A 19119-nucleotide genomic window follows, 5' to 3' on the forward strand; every position below is an offset into this window, starting at 1 on the left:
TGGGGAGAGCTAATGCCCAGGCTTAGATGAGTTGCTTAGAGACCTTGGGTCTCAGGCCCTCTCCAGCTCCGTTCTTGGTTCACTCCCTTTGGCTCACTCCCGTATGAGATCACAGAAGAGTTATTTTCCTGTTTCTCTTTTAGGTCTTGGCAACGTAGGCAAGGGTGTCTAAATTTAATGACTTCGCATACTGCATTTTTTTTTTCTTGCTAGCCCTGATCCTTCACACAGTTGCTGCTAACTCAGCTCCTGTCCAGTGGAGACAACATCTTACTCTGGCCTGGAGTCTGCACATATCGTTGGATGTATCTTGTCCTTATAAAGACACACTTTCCTATGTGTAGTGCCTTTACATTCCTATGCCCACAACACCTTCATAGAAGTCCTTGCTTCACTTTCTAGTTTTCCTTTAAAAAAACAAAAAATACAGGGGCTGGAGTGATAGCACAGCAGGTAGGGCGTTTGCCTTGCACGCGGCGGACCCGGGTTCGATTCCCAGCATCCCATATGGTCCCCTGAGCACCGCCAGGGGTGATTCCTGAGTGCAGAGCCAGGAGTAACTCCTGAGCATCGCCGGGTGTGACCCAAAAAGCAAAAAAAAAAAAAAAATCATATACGAATATGTGTTTATATATATGTAATCTTTATATATTTATATATATAAAATCTTTCTTTGTTGAGATGCTGCTGGGGGTCAAACCCAGATCCCATGCATGCAGGACATGCACTTTTTTCGTTGAGCTACTTTAAAACCAGCAGATGAACACCATTATTCCCATCTTGATAAGTTCCTAGAGACAAGCACACAAACTATTCATCCCACAAACATGTCTTCCCTGAGGGTGAACTCACCATTTAATTGTTGTTGTTTTGGGGCCCGGTGTGACAGCTAGCAGTTCTCAGTGGCTATTCCTGGCTCTGTACACAGGAGTGACCCCTGGCAGTGCTCAGGAACCATATGTGGTGCCGAGGATTGGAATAGGGGTTTGGCAGGATGCAAGGCAACACTTTATTCCTTGTACTATCTCACTGGCTTCTTCTCTCCTCTTTTTGGTTTAGTCAGTTTGCTATTTGGATGGGGGAGGGGGAGGAGAGTCTCTCAAAAGGCGCTCTAGAGGTCCAGGGGCCTCGCAGCAATTCTCAGGTAATCCCAGGCCTGCAGTTCAAAGTTAGGGTTCAGGGATTTGGTGCTGCTTGGGCACAGGCGTGCTTGGTTGCGGCCAGCACTGTAGCTGGCAATGCTCGGGGACCATCAGATATGTGTCTGGTGCGACGAGGCCTGTGTCCTGGCCACTATAATAGCTCCTGGCCCCTGGGTGAGCTCATCTCAACCAGGACAGGCAACTGCTGCATGATGAAGGAAATATCTTTAGATGTGGAGGGGATTAATTCTGGGGTCACAGCTGGTGCTCAGGGCGTACGCCTGGGACCATATGCGGTGCCAGGGATCAAACTTCAGGCAACGTAATGCTTTACCCACTGCACTTTCTCTTTTGATCATTCTTAACGGCCCTGACCTCCTTCTCAGTCTCCTTGCTTCCCTTGTCCCCTTCATCCACTTGCAGATGTATTCGCTTCCCTGATGACAGCCATGACCATTTCCATGAGGGAGCCGCGCAGACTGCGTACTTTTTGAGCTGCCTTATCCACAGTGGCTCTTCCTCCCGGAAGGGTCCACTCCAACAAGCCTTCAGAAACAAACCTGAGGACTCTTAGAGGTGTGTGTGTGTGTGTGTGTGTGTGTGTGTGTGTGTGTGTGTGTGTGTTTTAATAGTCTCCCCAAGGACTATGTCAGTCTTTTGGGAGAAAGGCTTCCACGTGGCCCTGAATAGGTCTGCTCAGGAGGGTCCCCAGCACCCACTGCTAACGTGGCCATTTCAGTCCTCAGGATAGACTCAAGCGCAGTTCCCTAAATTACAACCACTGGCTTTGATAACTGCATCTCACCTCCCTGCCGACCTGGATCGGTTCCATTCTCTCACAGTCTTGGGCCCATCCACCCCGCCGTGTGCCCCATGGGACATCCCACGGCACCCAGCACCGCCAAAGTGCATCCCCGGTGAGTTTCCCTGTTACTACAGCAGCGTATCAGTAAGGAGCACTGGGGCCCATCCCAACAGAGCAAGAGAGAAAGCAGCAGGAGTCAAATATACCATCTGGGTTTCCGGACCATCTCTCCCCACACACAGGAGAGCTTCATTTATATAGAAACACTGACAGGGAAATCAAATGAAAAAATAGGGGCTGGGGAGATGGCTCCAAGGGCTGAGTGCATGCTTTGCAAGTGGGAGGCCGGGTTTGATCCTGAGCAGTGCATGGTTTCCTAAGAACTACCAGGCGGAACCTGAAAACCAAAATAAAACATAGAAAAGAAATTGGAAGATTAAAAATTTATAATAAAATCCCCATTTACTCCTCAGCTAACCTGGTCTGCTAATGTAGAATAAGAAGCTGTGGGGGGCACTGCAATCAGAAACACTGGTAAGACAACGAGCCTCAAAAATTTCCTGGACAACCATTTCTGGCTGAGACCTCTGGGGAATCTTGGAGGGGGGATGGACCAACTCCCCTAGCAAAGCCCTGGTAGCTGCTCCCACACCCCAAAGCTGCTTTCATGCCTCCAGCCGTACTGACCAGTTAAATATTCTGGATTTTCTGGAGCGATATCTCCAAATTCTGTAATTACTCACATCCCAGTAATAGCATACCAGATTGGACGGAAATGTAATCCAGAAGCCAACCAATCTTGACCAACAAAAACATGAACACAGAAAGTTTAACTTGCAACAACAGCTTAATAAACCTTCAAACGAGGACTTAATGTAAAATATAACATTAAGATATTTCATTCACCTGAATGGTAAAATATAATAAATGACACAAATTTCCTTTTACTGAAGTGTTTTTTGATAATTCTGTTCACCACTGAGTTGTAACAAGAAATATATTCTGTGCCTGCTAGGGCGGCAGACCTAAGGGGTCATGATCACTATCAAGATCATCCTGTTGTTAGTCGATTGCCTCGAGCAGGCACCAGTAACGTCTCCTTCATCCTAGCCCTGAGATTATAAAAAGTGCCACATTCAAGGCTCTTTCGGGGTTAGGAGAATGAGACTCATTCCGGGAGTTGGGTTTTAGTCTCTGGGTCTTGGCCATTGATGGGATCACATGGCGCTGGGGGGCAGTTTGTGGGTGTGACCCCTGCCTACTGGAAGATGGAGGATCTGGGTGGTGGTAGGGAAAATAGGCCTAAGGGGTGGTAGAGAAAATAGGGACAATGGTGGAAGGACAGTGATGGTGGTGGGACTGGTGTTAGAATATTGAATGCCTGTAACAAATTATCATGAACAACTTTGTCAGTCACAGTGCTTACATAAAGTGGGTTGGGGGGGAGGGAAGAAGAAAAGAGTGATAGGAGATGGACAGAGTTAAGGTCTGGGATGGCAAGAACAAAGCATCACTGCAGCAAACCAAACTCAAGGCAGAGTGGGGGAACTCTGATTTTTTTTTAATTTCTTTCTGGTTTTTGCACCACACCTGACTCTGCACTCAGGAGTGACACATTCCTGGTGGGCTTGAGAGACCATGTGGGGTAACCAGGGTTTAATCCTGGTTGGCTGTGTGAAAATAAGCCCACTACTATAATATCTGGCCCCATAGTGAGTGAGTGTGTGTGTGTGTGTGTGTGTGTGTAGAGGATACTAAGCCAGTCTGGGTGCGACATAGCCCACCACAGGTCCTCAGACAGGGCGCCCAGAACCTCTAACTCTACATCCCCCAGGCCTTTTGCAACTGTCTCATCAGATTCTCGGGAGTAAAACCAAGATCTGCCTCTTCACCAAGCCCCCTGGTGAATACCATAAAAAGGCCTGCCATCCTTCCCCCACGCCATCACTTTGTTTGATGCCGCCTCTGGCTTCAATACATGGCCCTCCCCAACTTCGGCCCTCTCAGGGAAGCAGCTCTCCCTCTACCACACAGAGATGAATCATCTCAGAAGACCTGGGACCCAGTGGTACCTGCCCTTGAGCAAGTCACTTAATTCTCCTCAGTCTCGATTTCCTCATCCATAACGTGGTGTGGCGTGTCCTAATACCTCCCCAGAGGTCTGCTGTGATAAGATTAAGAGATCTAAAGCGCAGTGTGCTGGTAATCAGTGCTCTTCCCAGGCTCCTCCTCCCGTTTCCTCTCCCTTGGCGCAAGATAAGATTACACTCTGCTCCTTCCTGTGGCAGGGTCAGGCCACAGCCTAATGCTACACAGCGCGGCTCAGAGCAGCATGTACTCTTGTATATTTTAGATTTTGGGGCCACACCTGGCCAATACTCAGAGGTGACACCTGGCTCTTTGCTTGGGATGGGATTGGGGGTCCCCAGGCAGTGCTCAGGGGACCATGCAGTGCTGGGGACTGAACCTGTGCCTCTTGCGTGCAAAGCTGGTGCTCCAGCCGCTGAGCTGGCTCTCTGACCCCTGATTGTTACACATGCCTGAAAAATGAAACGCCCCATTCACGATCATCTGAAACTCTTTTTTACCTCTGGCAAACATTTGAGATTATGGTGGTGGCTCTGGTAGCGCAGGCCTTTGAGTGATTGGGATTGGAGTTCCCTCTCAAGCCCTGAAGGACATACAGCAGATCTGAAGCAGGGCCCCGTGTGTGGGTTAGGCTGAGGTGCCCAGATTGAGGGTGGGCTGCTGCTACAACTCTGCCCCCCATCCCAGACCCACACAGCAGGCGAAACAAAAGGCAGGTTCAGAGAGCCCTGGGACAGGGTGGCGATGGCCGTTTCAGGCCAGTGTGCAGCAACCTCTGCCTGATTTCCAGCACTAAGTGGGATTCTTGCTATTGCCTGCTTCCCCCTTTGGTGTCAATTCTGCTCCCTGGCACCAGGGGGGCTCTGCTCTCTTCTGTTGGTTGTGTTTCATACAGGTCTTGCCTGCCAGATGCAGAAAACCTGAGATCTGCTCTTTTCTCAGGAGAGGACTGGCCCGGTCAGAGCTACAGACAAAGGAGATCCAGCCAGGAAAGATGCAGCAACCTTGCAAATACCGAAATGCAGTCTCCATTTGTCAGGACGGCTGGAGCATGTGTGTGTGTGTGTGTGTGTGTGTGTGTGTGTGTGTGTTGTGTGTGTGTGGGGGGGCTGTCTTCTGAGAGATTTGGAGCAAAGATGCCTGTCACATCAACTAACGGAGATTTCCATTTTTGGAGGAATTCCACAAAGCCTTATCCCAAGTAGGATGATGCTGGCAGGGTCTTGGGCTGGCCCTTAGCAGGGGTTCTCAGCAGGGCCTTTAATATTTCAACACCTGCTCCCTCCAACTCCACCTGTTTTCAACTCTAGGCCCCCCATGAAGAGGCAAAATTCGGTAAGTAAGGCCAGAGTTCACCCCTTTCATTACTCTGAGCTCAGATGCGGACTTCCTTTATTGAGATGTCTGATTTCCTGGTTCCATTTAGCTTTATTTACTATTCCTTTCTCTGAATCCACAGGGATCCCTGCAGCCAAAGGGAGTTCTATAACCAGGTAACACTTAAAAAAAAAAGTCTCCAAGTCTTGTCTTTCCTTTTTGCCACTGGGGCCTCTGAGCTGCAGAATTAAAAGTGATGCCTGTCCCACAGGGCCTGGGCACCTGGAGTGAGATGCCTGTGAAGAACTGGTGAAATGACAGTTGCGGGCTGGTGTGGGGCAGGAGGGAGTGGGTTCTGAGGCAGGGCCCCAGCTGTGGACGTGCAACGCGTCCCCAAGAGCGTGAGAAGCAGGCTTCGGCGGCGGCACCTTCCCACAGCAACTGGAGGAAGCCCCATGCCTCCGGGCCACCTGGAGTCCCCAGCCTCAGTGGGCAAGGCAGAGGCCGCCCCTTGGGAAGTGAGTCTCCATTCTGAGTCTCACAAGACTCAACAAGCTCGCTTTGTGGCTTCCCAGCCTGATGGCTTGAGGCAAATCTTGTCCCCTCACGAAGCCAAGGTCCTTGACTGTAAACAGGCTAATAAATGGCTGTCCCAGGATCTTGAGAATTTCCAAAGGGGGAAAAATATTGCTTCTCCCGTGCCCCTACAGGCATCTGTTGACTGTCTTTTTATGGGACAGGCACTGTTCCAGGGATTGACAGGCAGTAAACAAGATGAAGTCTGTCCCCTCAGAGACAGACAATAGATTTCAACAACAAAAAGGCTCTGGAGAAAAATAAAATTGGTGAGGGGTGGGGACATGTGCATGTGCTACTTCAGGTGGGGCCGTTGACCGAGGAGGTTGCTGAGAAAGTGAAATTTGAATAGGAACCTGAGCGACCATTAAAGTCATGGGGCAGGGACGAGGTCATCAGGGTGAGAGTGATGACCACGACCTCACCAGTCTCACATTAAAAGGGCAGGAAAGGAAAGGGATCGGTTGAAAGAAAAATGGGAAGCCAGCACTTTGGAAACCTGGTCTGAACTCAAGTCAACAGAAGGTTCTGGAAGGAAAGCTCCTCCTTGGCTGTTGTGTTGTGCTTTCCTGCTCCCACGGCTTCTGTGGCAGGGAGGGCTCCACGAGCTATAGAGTTTGCTGAGCATCACAATGGGGAGATGACTTGGGGGTCGGAAATAATATTTCAAGGACACCTAATAACTTACTGGTGCTTTTGTGCGAGTGAACTGGTGGGCTGGCAGTACCAAAAAGGATTCAAAAAAAGAGGTAGGGGGCTGGAGCAATAGCACAGCGGGTAGGGCGTTTGCCTTGCATGCGGCTCACCCGAGTTCAATTCCCAGCATCCCATATGGTCCCCCAAGCACCGCCAGGAGTAATTCCTGAGTGCAGAGCCAGGAGTAACCCCTGTGCATCGCCAGGTGTGACCCAAAAAGAAAAAAAAAAGAGGCAGGAGCCAGTCCCCTTGGGACTAGCCATGAGAGAAATGGGATGGCCTGTGGGGCTGCAGAGTCGCCTTGGTGACAGTGCCTGAACAACTGCGATGAGGGCAGCACTGACCGTGGCAGTCCAGTCCTCACCCAGAGCCTTGTGGGAGAGACTCATTCTGTCTTCTCACGAAACTGTGAAAACTGCTTTTCTCCAGCCAGCAGAAGCCACGTCTAGACGGATGGTGGGCATTTTGCTTCTAATAAAGGTGGTGGTTAAGTGGATCAGAACTCAGAAACCAGCAAAGTTTTCTCCCACATGATGAGGAAAATCAAACAACACTGCAAAGTACTACGACTGTCTTCACTGAGCACCTGTAATAGGGTAAATAATTTCAGATCTTTCTTCAAATCGAAGATTCTCTAGACAATTTAGCTTGTGGAATTTTGTCTGGAAATAAAGAGCCAACTCTTGTGACGCACGAAGGAATCCCATACACACACACACCTACATATGCACACACAGATGTACGCCTACTCACACACATACATATGCATGACTCACACCCACACATATATGCACATACGTATACAGCACGTACATTCACAGCATATACTCTAGCACATACACAGACCTGCACTCACACACATACACCTGTACTCACACACACCTGTGCTTGTGTGCATGTGCACACGCACACATGCACACATATTCAGCACACATCTGTGTACACATATACACACCTGCACTCACACATATGCCCTTGCAGCACACACAAATATACACAACTGCACTCACACAGACATCTGAGTATGTGCATACACACCTGCACACACACACACACACACACACACACACACACACAATTGGAATGAGACAACGCTGACACGGAAGATGACAGGAGTCTCGGCTGTGCTGCTCAGGATACCCCCAAACCTCAATGCTCCTCAGTTTAAGAACAAACAGCTGTTTCTGATTTTCAGCTTTGCAATCGGATGAGAAACCAGAATGAAGGCTGCGTTCTGAGCATGCTGCAGAGTCAAAACTGGCCTTGCCTACGTCCATCCTTGCACGCCCGGGGACCCTGATTCCCCTGAGAGTGTGAGGAGCTGGTTACCCCCACACCTACGCGGGCTGTAGCTCTGACTCCAAGTGACCAGGGGACCTGGAGAGGGGCAGGGCAGGTCAGTCAAGGGCTTGTTCCTGGTCATCTTGCTAAGTGCTTGCAACACCCCAAGGGGGACAATCTGCCTGGCCCAATTTTTGGAATCAGAGCTCCTTCACACTTCAGTGAGGTGGCAGCCCACAGCCACAGCCCCTACCCTGGCTTGTGTGCAAAGCTCCTGCCTTCCCTCTCCATCAGCCACTGCCGCTCTCCCTTCCCCAGGTTCGGTGGCCCCTGATACTGTGACGGGGCCACAAAGAGACTTCCGAGTCTCACCATGGCAGAACTGCAGACGCGTGGGTCATGAAACTGCTGCGAGTTTGACCCTGCCATTATTATAAACTGGAATACTAGAGAGCATCTGAGGTGCGCATGACAGATGAGCTCCCCACTGGGAAAGCAGACCCATAGATTTAAGAACCCCGAGTGCCAAAGGTAAGGGCAGCTCTCCCCAGGGAGGCCCATAGCGACAATCGGGGAGCAGTCTAGACCCTGCGTGGACCCCACTCAACCCAGCCCTTGGGGCCACCTCTCTTGGCCTCCGCCCAGATCTGAAGAAAGGTCAAATCTGATGCGCGTCTCCTTCCCACCACCTCCTGCCTTCGGCTCAGCCACACACAGCTTGCCGGCCGGCCATCACGCTGGAGCCATGCGCAGCTCCAGGCAATTCCACACGGAGTGATTGTTACTTTACACCCGAGATTACACAATCAGTGGAGCCAGGCTACCCTCTGTCTCAGCCTCCTCATCTATAAAAGTGGGGATAATAATAGCTTAGGGAGGATGCATGGGAGGGGAGAAGATGGGAACTGTGTGCACGGTCCTGGACCCGGGGTGAATGCAGGGAGCACAGTGGGAATGCAACACCTTTCAATGCTTTCCCTCCCTCCCAGACGCCTGGCTCCCCTCTCAGCAGGAGAAAAAAAAATAAGAAAGAAAGAAAACCCAGGCCAGCCAGCGAGCTGTGAGGGATTCCTAGGGCAGGGAACCAGGAGCACCCCCCTGCTCCCTTCTGGGTCCACAATGCCCACACTCACAGCAGGCCAAGCCGTGGGTGCACAGCACTCTCGCCTGTCACACGGCCAGCGAGGTTTGCAGCTGCCGGCCATCCGAGGGCAAAGAGTTTTTGCTTTTCAGCATGGCAGGTCTGTGGCAGCACTGGCAGCCATGGTGCTTCGCCCACATGGGCACCGCTGCCAACTGCCGGGTCTCGGTTCCAGTGACTCTTTTGTTTGCAAGTGCAAAGCAGGGCGAGCTGATCAGGAGGCTGTGCAGGGCCTCGGGAGGGTCTGGGATTTTGGGGGGAGCCCAGGAACAGGGCCTCCCTGGGGCCGGACACCTCAGAGTTCAGCATGATAGCACGTGTGATGCTTGTTTGGAGGCCCTGAGCAGTGGGAGATGGTGAGTCCTCACACTGCGGCAAGTGCCCACTTCTCTGTGTGTCAGTCTGGAGCCAGGAGGCATTTTTAAGATATACACATGGAGTTATCATTTTTTTTTTTTGCCTTTTTGGGTCACACCCAGCGATGCTCAGGGGTCACTCCTGGCTCTGCACTCAGGAATTACTCCTGGCGGTGCTTGGGGGACCATATGGGATGCCGGGAATCGAATCCGGGTCAGCCGTGTGCAAGGCAAATGCCCTACCCGCTGTGCTATTGCTCCGGCCCTGGAGTTACCATTTTTTAAAATTTTTATTTTACTTTTTTATTTTGCTTTTTGGGTCACAGCGATGCTCAGGGGTTATTCCTGGCTCTGCACTCAGGAATTACTCCTGGCGGTGCTTGGGGGACCATATGGGATGCTGGGGATTGAACCCAGGTTGGCCGCGAGCAAATCAAACGCCCTACCCACTATGCTATTGCTCCGGCCCCTGGAGTTACCATTTTTTAAAAAAATGTTTACCTCCCCTAGACATAAGCTATTGTTCGGTAAAATAAAAATAAACCTTTGGACTCTGACAACAGAACTGAAGACACAAGGCAGGGGGAGGGAGGAGCAGGCAACATTAAAAAATAATTTAAAAATTACAATGAAGACTAGAAACCAACATGCCCAGAAGGCTACTGCACACTTAACCTGACGTTTGCGTCGTATAATCATGACTCTTGTTCAGCACCAGGGATGGAACTCGGGGTGTCTGTCTGCTAGGTGTGTGCTCCGGTCTTGAGTTATCGCCTCAGCCCCAAACCTCACTTTCCATTGCCCAGGATGGCAATGATGGCTGCGTCCACCACTGGGATGGCCTGGATGCCCCACACCGAGGGGTGCCCTGCCAGCAATGCCAACATGCCCTGTAGCTGGCAAGCAAAGACTCTGATTGGGTGCTTTCCTTCCTGGACATGGACCACAGATGTCCTGCTTTTCTTCTTGCTCTTGCTCCTATAACTGAACTCAGTCCCAGCTCCCCAATGCTATGATTCCTCCCAGCTGTCGTGAGCATCGTGGACTGCAGAAATAGTACCTCTGCCAGCCAGTCTCCTTTCCCTCACGTTTCCTTATAGTAGAGGCTCTCAAACTTATCTGGCCAACCCTTCCCTGCCACCCCTGACTTTCAGGGGAAAAAAAATCACTCAGTACCTCTCCAGAAATCTACCTTAGTTGAACAAAGAGCCACCCTCCTCATCCCCCATATTGCATCTGAGTTTACCAGGATCCTGGATCCTTCCAGCACCTCCAGAGGTTATGTCACCTTAGGAAACAGTGCCTTGGAGGAACTCAAGCACCCACTCTCCATTGCTCTAGTCGGGGTGTCACTTATTGCCTCTGACCTCTTGCTCATATAGATGGATACAGGCCCCAAGAGGAAAATCAGAATAATTTCCTTCCTGAGGCCGGAGAGACAGTACAGTGGGGAGGGCGTTTGCCTTGCATGCCCCAGCTCAGGTTTTTGGTTTTTGATCTCCGGCGTCCCATATAGTCCCCCTGAGCAGCTCCAGGAGTAATTCCTGAGTGCAGAGCCAGAAGTAACCTCTGAGCATTGCTGAGTTTGAACCAAAAAGCAAGATATATATATATATATATGTGTGTGTGTGTGTGTGTGTGTGTGTGTGTATAATATATATATGTGTGTGTGTGTCATATATATATGATGCTGTCTCATTTGCCAAAGCATCAAAAATCAGATGGGCTGGACATGTAATGAGGTTTACAGACAACTGCTGGTCTAGAGCCATTACTGACTGGATTCCACGGGATATCAAAAGATCGCATGGACGCCCACCTACAAGATGGTCAGACTTCTTTGTCAAGACCCTGAATGATCGGTTTGAGGCTCTGCATGTTCCTAGAATGAACAGATGCCATTGGGCTATGCTAGCACGCAACAGGGATGAATGGAGACGTTACTGGCACCTGCTCGAGTATATCGATGAATAACGGGGGATGAAGTGATCAAGTGATATATATACATATATACATTATATATACATATATACATATACATACATACATACATACATATATATATGTATTTCCTTTCCCTTTGTGAGGGCTGTGGGGCGACTCAGAGGAGTAAAGCCACATCAGGACAAGCCAGCTGGGGGAGAGAGGGAGTAGAGGAGAGAGGAGACGGGGAGAGGGAGAGAGGGAGGGAGGGAGGGAGGGAGCATGCACATGTGTATGAGCCTAACCTAAAAATATGTCCTGATTCTCTGGACACAGTGATGCGGTTTTAGAAGCCAACAGGGTTTCCTTTAAAGTGAAGTGAGTGTAAGCTGATCACTTGCAACCAAAAGAGCCCTCACAAGCATGCACTTGGTTTTCTCGAGTGAAGCCCTGCTCGCCTACTTCTGCCTGCCTCATCACATTGTTCCATCTGTGGGTGCCTGAATGACGGGAACCAGGGTGGGGGTGGGGAGCGGATAAACTGAGGTCAAAAGTGGTTCCGTCCCCAGGTTCTTAAACTGTGAGTCACGACCCCGTATCTGTTTTAAACCTCTTTATAATAATTTATTATCAGTGAATGTTTGGTTTGTATACCTGTTATACAGCTGTTCACCCAGGATTGCCCAAGAATTTCTCAGGTCAAAAGAGGATGTGAGTAGAAAAAATTAAGACCTGGTCTAAGGCGGTGGCTTTCAACTCTTGGCACCGCAGTTTGATGTGGAGTCTTCTACTATCCTCAGAAGAAGAGCAGGATAGTTATCACCTCTCACTTTAAAGCATCAAGTGTGGTTAAGATAAAATTTCAGGGTTAACCATTAAAGAAAAAAAGCGCCTAACATCCATAGAAGAAGAGAAAAATGTGGTTGACTGAGAAGTACACCAGTGAAGGGAAGGGAGAGCTAAAATAAAAACAAGTAGTGACAGGTCAAATACTCTGGTATCAAGAGAAATAATACACTGATGTAAAAAAAAAGACTTAAACTTAGCATTGTATAGTTACATTAAATGAAAATGGACTAAAACACCCCAAATCCAATTACACAAAAGACATATCCCAAATACTGAGAACAGAGAAAGCAAAAGGGACATAAAATGCAATCGATTAACCCCAAAAGATGGTAAAGCTATAAACAAAGCTGAAAGCAAAATATCTTTTTCTTTTGGGGGGGGGCAGATTAGAGGGGAGTGCCCTGGGGTGCCCAGTCATACTAAATCCAGCTGTGTTTGGGCCCAGCAATACTGATGGGGATCACAGTGAGGTAACACCTGGTGGTGTTGGGGACCAACTTGGAGGCTTTCCATGCAAAGCATGCGTTTCGCCCTCTGAACTACTGAAATAAAAGGTTTCTTCACCAGGTAGATTCAACAGCATTAAATTGTTGTTTTGTTTTGGCTTTGGTGGTGACAGGATCGAATCCAGGTTCTCACACGTGCAAGCCGAGTGTTGTACCACTGAATCACATCCCTGGCCCAACAAACTTTATACCCACATGGACTTGATTATAGAGCAAAAATAGAAAGCAGAAAACAAAGATAGAAAGCAAAGAACCAAAAGGTGAAAGTAAATTCATCATTGTCTTTGGGAATCTTAACACGCTCCACTCTATAATATCTAGAACAGGAAGAAAAGCAACAGTGAGGAAAGAGAAGAGTTGGCCAGGATCAATAAACCTGTTGCAGTGACATCATGTGAAACAGCACATCCGGTACTTGCAGAGCATATATGCAACAGCTGTAAAAACTGTTCGGAAACACAGTCTTCACAGTCATTTTCATGACATCCGGAGGATTAAAATGATGCAGCACGAGCACAATGATTACAATTCATAAACGATAACTAGAAAAAGGGTCTGGAATAAAGAAACACAGTTCTGGGGTTGGATAGAACAGCGGGTAAGGCGCTTGTCTTGTAGCTGATTTGGGTTTAATCCCCCACAGCCATATGGTCCCCCAAGTTCTACCAGGAGAGGTCCCTGAGCACAGAGGCAGGAGTGAGCCCTGAGCACCAGTGCATGTGGCCCCAAAACAAAACAAAACAAAAAACCAAAAAAATTAGATATTTAGAAATAAGTGACTAGTAAAATATCAAAACTTGTGAGGTCCCATTAAACATTTTAAGAGGAAATGGAAGAGAAAAAAAAACCTGACATAAAAACTCATACAAGTATCTACTTCAAGAAGTTGGAGGTGGGGGTAATAAAACCCAAATGTATGGGAGGAAAGTAAAACTTAAAAAAAGAAAAATGGGGCCAGAGCATAGTGGGTAGGGCGTTTGCCTTGTTTGCCTTGCATGTGGCTGACTTGGAGGGTTTGATCCCCAGCATTCCATATGATCTCCAGAGCACTGCCAGGGCTTATTCCTGAGTGCAGAGTCAGAAGGAACCCCTGAGAATCACTAGGTATGACCCAAAAATTTAAAACAAAAAGAAAAGAGAAAAAAAGAAAAGCAGAATTTCATAGAAGAGAAAACTTATTAATGAAAAATATCAATAATGACAAAAGTTAGTTCTCTAAAAGGAACCTCCATTGAAACTGAAGAAGAAAAAGATAAAAAGAGCACTAACATAAAATCAGGGTGAAAAGGGGGGACACTTCACCAGACACTGCTGACATTAGAAGAAAGAAGAGCATAGAAGGGCCAGAGAGAGAGAGAGAGAGAATACAGTGGGTAGGGCACCTGTCTTGCAAAACAGCTGACATGGGTTCAACTACCAGCACCCCCTATGGTCCCCTGAGGACTTCCAAGACTGATTACTGAGAGCAGAGCCAGAAGTAAGCCCTCAGCACTGCCAAGTGTGGAAAAAAAAAAAAGATCCCCTAGCACCGCCAGGAGTGGCTCTTGAGCATCTCCGGGTCAACACTGCTCCTGCCACTGCCACCACACATACACACACGCACACACCCACACACACACACACACATGCACACACACACGCACGCACACACACACACACACACTAAGAATAAGGGTATTTTAAATAACTTTATGTGGTTGATATTGTAGAAGGGGAGAACTGCTAGAAAAATATTACTAAAGCCAATTATTTAAGAAAAAAATTCAGGGGCTAGAGTGTTAGCATAGCAGGTAGGGCGTTTGCCTTGTATGCAGCCGACCCGAGTTCGATTCCCAGCATCCTATATGGTCCCCCGAGCACTGCCAGGAGTAATTCCTGAGTGCAGAGCTAGGAGTAACCCCAGTGCAACGCCTGAGTGTGACCCAAAAAAGCAAAAAAAAAAAAATTATAAGAAAGAATGAAATCAATCATTTGTCTCCCAAAGAGGAATCGAAAGAGCTATGCTTAGAGTATCACACTTCACTCAAATAAGAGAAAGAGAAAGAATCCGGAGTTCCGACCTCTGTCAATGGTCAAGAATCAGGGACGCTATCTTGTTTGCCAAGGCGGTTGAAAATCAGATGGACTGGACATGTGATGAGATTTAGAGACGACCGCTGGACTAGAGCCATTACCGACTGGATTCCACGGGACGTCAAAAGATCGCGTGGCCGCCCACCTATGTGATGGTCACACTTCTTCGTCAAGACCCTGAACGACTGGTTTGAGGCTTTTCGTGTTCCTAGAACGAGTAGACCCCATTGGGCTACACTAGCACGCTACAGGGACGAATGGAGACGTTGCTGGTGCCCACTAGAACAAATCGATGAGTAACGGGATGTCAAGTGATCAAGTGATCATAAAAAAAGAAAAAAATTCAAAAGTTACTCTAAAACCCGGAGTGGAGAGACAGTACGGGGGTAAGCCTTGCACTGTGAAGTGTGGTCTGCTCCCTGGCACCCCCTATGGTCCTCTGAGCATCACCAGGAGTGATCCCTGAGCACAGAGACAGGAGTAAGTCCATCCCTGAGCACCACAGCATGTGGGGTGGTACAACAGGTAGAGGGGAAGGGGAGACCCAAGCAGTTCACCAGAAAGGCCATCCAATTAATCAATTAAAATGTGCAAAATTAGTAATAACAAAGAAAAAACCCCAGAGAACCACAAAAGATACTATTACACCTTCACAAGAATAGTTTAAAAATATTAAATGGGGGCTGGAGCGATAGTACAGTGGGTAGGGCGTTTGCCTTGCATGAGGCAGACCTGGGTTCAATTCCCAGCATCCCATATGGTCCCTTGAACACCACCAGAAGTAATTCCTGAGTGCAGAGCCAGGAGTAACCCCTGAGCATGGCCGGGTGTAACCCAAAAACAAAATAAATAAATAAGTAATAAATAAATCTTTAAACGGATAAGACCAAGTGCCTGCAAGGATGCTAAGCAACAGGAACTCACCTCTACTGCTGGGAGGAAAGGAAACTGGTACACTCATGGAGGGACCTGCTATCACCTGGCAAAGCCATTCTACTTCCACACATGTAACCTAAAGAAAGCGATTCACATACACACCAGAGAATGTCCACGAAGGTTCTTGTTTGCATGGTTCTGAACAGCCAGAGACTACGAGTTGCCCCCAGGTACCCATCTTCTCCAGGACGGGCAGATGTGGACTGTGACATAGTCATCTCGGGAGACACTGAGCAGTGCACACACGGGAGGCTGCCACATGGATGCGACTCACTCACAGCACATCGGGCAAAAGAGCAAAAACAGTCTGGGGATGTGGCTCAGGTGGTCAAGCTCAAACTTCACACTGGCAATAATTAAAAGGGGGATAAAAAGCAACACAAAAAATGCACATACTATTATGTAGGTAAGATGCTCAAACACAGCAGATATTACGTTGTTTAGCGGTGGGGGGGGGGGCAGTTAAAATAAAGATGCAAAATGACAAAGAAAAGCACAAGAAAGATTATCACAAAAGTAAAGATACTGGATTCTTTGGGGGAGAAGACAGATTTGGACGAGGTATTCCTAAAACACAGGCTGTGGTAGGTGATAGGACTATTTACCTCAGAATGGTTAAAGCACACATTTTGGGGGACTTTCAGTCTGCTTGTATTTTAAATAGATATCTTATTTTAAAACGTCGAACCAAAGGCAATGGAGTGAACACACGGGTCATCGTTTGATTGAAAATAATAATCCTTTACAAAATAAAATCTGGGTGGGGAACTCAGTTGGTAGAGTTCATGGGTAAGAGTCAAGAAGGGCCAGGAGCAGGAATAGAAGATTTTATCATAAATTTGCTAAAAGGTGTCAACAGAACGAAATCTTTTAGGTGATTTCTGATGAGGAAAGGGTCTTGTTTGTCCCCAAAGGACAATGCAGCAGGAAACTCAGCTTAGGGTCAGGCTCAACACACAGCTCAGAGAGTTCGGCTAAGTACGTGAGCGCACACTTAAAAAAGCTCTAACCTTGGAATCCAAGCACGGGATCAAGCTGGCAGGAAGCTGGTCCAAGCTGGGCGCGGAGCAGCAGTGAGCACACATCTCTGGCCTGTGCAGGTCAGCTCTTCAACAGCACTACCACACAGCTGTTGTCAGAAATAACAATGTGGGTGGACTGCTCAGGGGCCAGTCCTCATGCCTCAACAGAATGGAAGTGACCCCTTCTGTGGGTGGTGAAGCCCCCAGATATGCTTGGAAGTGGGAGATGTTGGAACTCTCTCTCATAAGGGCCTGGAAGATTACTTGGCCCAAGAAAGAAAGAAAGAAATGATTGCAAAATGAAACAAATAGGCTAAACAACTGAAATGAAAGAAGGGGACAGAGAGATAGCTGAACTGGCTGAGCACATACTTCTGCACATGTGAAGCCCTGGGTTCCACTCCCAGCAGGCATGTGCACATGCGCGCGCACACACACACACACACACACACACACACACACACAGAGTTGTGTTTATCTACCTCTATGTACACAGTAGCATATGCGTGAGTAAGAAACCAAATCCATCACTAAGCTAAGAGAAAGGAGGTAATGAGAGAAATCTGCAGGCATCAGGCTATGACAGGAGACTCCAGAAAAGGTTCATTCATTAGGGCTGCAAGAACAAAATGCTTTTTGTACCATCCACCAGGGCTGTGTGCTGGGACACTGATGGGGCTTGAAAAGCCTTTGGTGCATGATGTAGCCTCGGCTGTCCAGGTCACTTCCCCTCCCGAGCCTAGCAGCTCTCCAGGCGCCTTTTCTGAAACCCCCTTGACCACAGCAGCCCCACACATCTTCTCTTTACCTCGGCTAACACCCTGAATTTCTCCCACAAAGATTCTGAATCTGCTAAGTCAGAAGTCCATGCTCAGTCCCACTCTTCTTGGCCCTGCCACCAAAGCATACCTCTTGGAGGGGAGGAGGGAAGAGCTGACATGCCTGCAAGTGGGAAAACCAAGAGGACCACCACCAGATAACAGAAATCCACCAGGAACCTGGCTGGGCATTGCTTGACCACCTACTGCTAACAGCTACTTGTGCTATCACAAAAATACACTTTCATCCAATAACCATGGCAACCGGCATGGAGGCACCATGGGTGATGGTGGCTTTCCCCAGAAATCTAGTAACAGTAAGAGGCCTGAAATCAACAAGACAAAGAAATTCAAGTCCTCTGGGCCAGAAGAAATCATTCCCTATAAGCCCCGACAAAGCGGCCTTTTCTCCAGCCCCTACCATCTCGCCAGGCTTCCAGGAGGCCCAGGGACTGCTAGGAGCCGGTCAGGAAACAATTCAGACTTCTCTGTCCCTTGGGGCCAGCAGCCTCGAGGGGGGCTGGAACTTACTGTTTTTATGCAACTTACTGAGAACCAGCACAGGGACAGAGACACATAGAAAAATCTCCCCTTTAATCCGCAGACAGACCCCACTCAGTGCACAGAGCTGCAGTAGATATACACGGGGCAAAGATGAGCAGAACAAAGGATGAGGCAAGTGTGGGGGGGGGGGGGGAACGAGCTATCTGATGAGGACTGTTGCTTTCTCCCTACCCAGTACCAATGTTCAGTAGGCTCCCAGGAAAATCTAAGCCCAGTGCAGCCTGTGAGTGCCCGTTCTGCTTGCGCTGGCCAAAGGAGCAGCTGCGCCCGCCCGCGGGCTTCCCAGGCTCACACTGTGCTTTTTTCGGTGGCAGCACATGGCTGGCACTTTCCTTTCCCTTCAGAGGGAATCTGATACCCATCTGCTCGAGTAAATTCTTGTTCCCATCCTGCCTGCCTGGCTCACTTCAGAGGTTCACATGCCAATTGTAAATGAGAAGGCAAAGGGCGGGGGTGGGGTGTGTGAGCAGAGAGAGGGACAGAGAGAGAGAGAGAGAGAGAGAGAGAGAGAGAGAGAGAGAGAGAGAGAGAGCGCAAAGAGGTCCACTTTTTCAGCTCCTTTCCCAGGATATCAGAGCAGCACCGCCGTAGAAGAGGAAACAGAAGTGGAAGAGGGACTAAACCCTCTGTGAAACCTCCTCTCGGCAGCACTGAGGACCCTCATTAATTTATTTGCTCTTTTAGGGGCCATGCCCAGCTGTGCTCAATGAGGCGTCTACCCCCTGGCTCTGGCGTCGCTCCTGATGGGGCTGGAACCTGGGCTGGCCGCGTGCCAGGCAGGTCTCTTATTTAATAAACTTGCACTGACAGCACGATTGTGCAGTCCGTCGCCGCCGGACTCTGGGCTTAAACCCTTCCCGCTTCATCCGCACAGCCACCTCCCGCGCCCAGGACTGTGAGGGTCTCATTCTAACTGGACGGCTTCTGACTTGGCCCAACGTGACAGGGCTAGCACGAAGCGGCAGAACCAGGACTGGAAGCCCCAGGCCTCCTGGGTGGGTGGGTGGAGGGTACCCCAGCGCCTGG

The 19119-nt window shown here is 48.9% G+C and overlaps 1 protein-coding gene across 2 annotated transcripts in view; it reads right to left on the reverse strand.

The window, feature by feature from the left end:
• FBXO10 (F-box protein 10) overlaps positions 1 to 19119 on the reverse strand; it is a 46216-nt gene that overhangs the window by 26530 nt on the left and 567 nt on the right. The window contains exon 2 of one of the 2 annotated variants that reach the window (XM_056117028.1): positions 16700 to 16818. The exons of the other annotated variant lie outside the window; for it this stretch is intronic. Within the exon in view, the coding sequence (XP_055973003.1) occupies positions 16700 to 16774 (75 nt within the window). The 5' untranslated portion in view covers positions 16775 to 16818. The remainder of the gene's footprint in view (positions 1 to 16699; positions 16819 to 19119) is intronic. 2 annotated transcript variants of the gene reach the window in all.

This window comes from Sorex fumeus, unplaced genomic scaffold (assembly GCF_029834395.1).
Source record: "Sorex fumeus unplaced genomic scaffold, SorFum_2.1 ptg000034l, whole genome shotgun sequence".
NCBI classification, from domain to species: Eukaryota; Metazoa; Chordata; class Mammalia; order Eulipotyphla; family Soricidae; genus Sorex; species Sorex fumeus.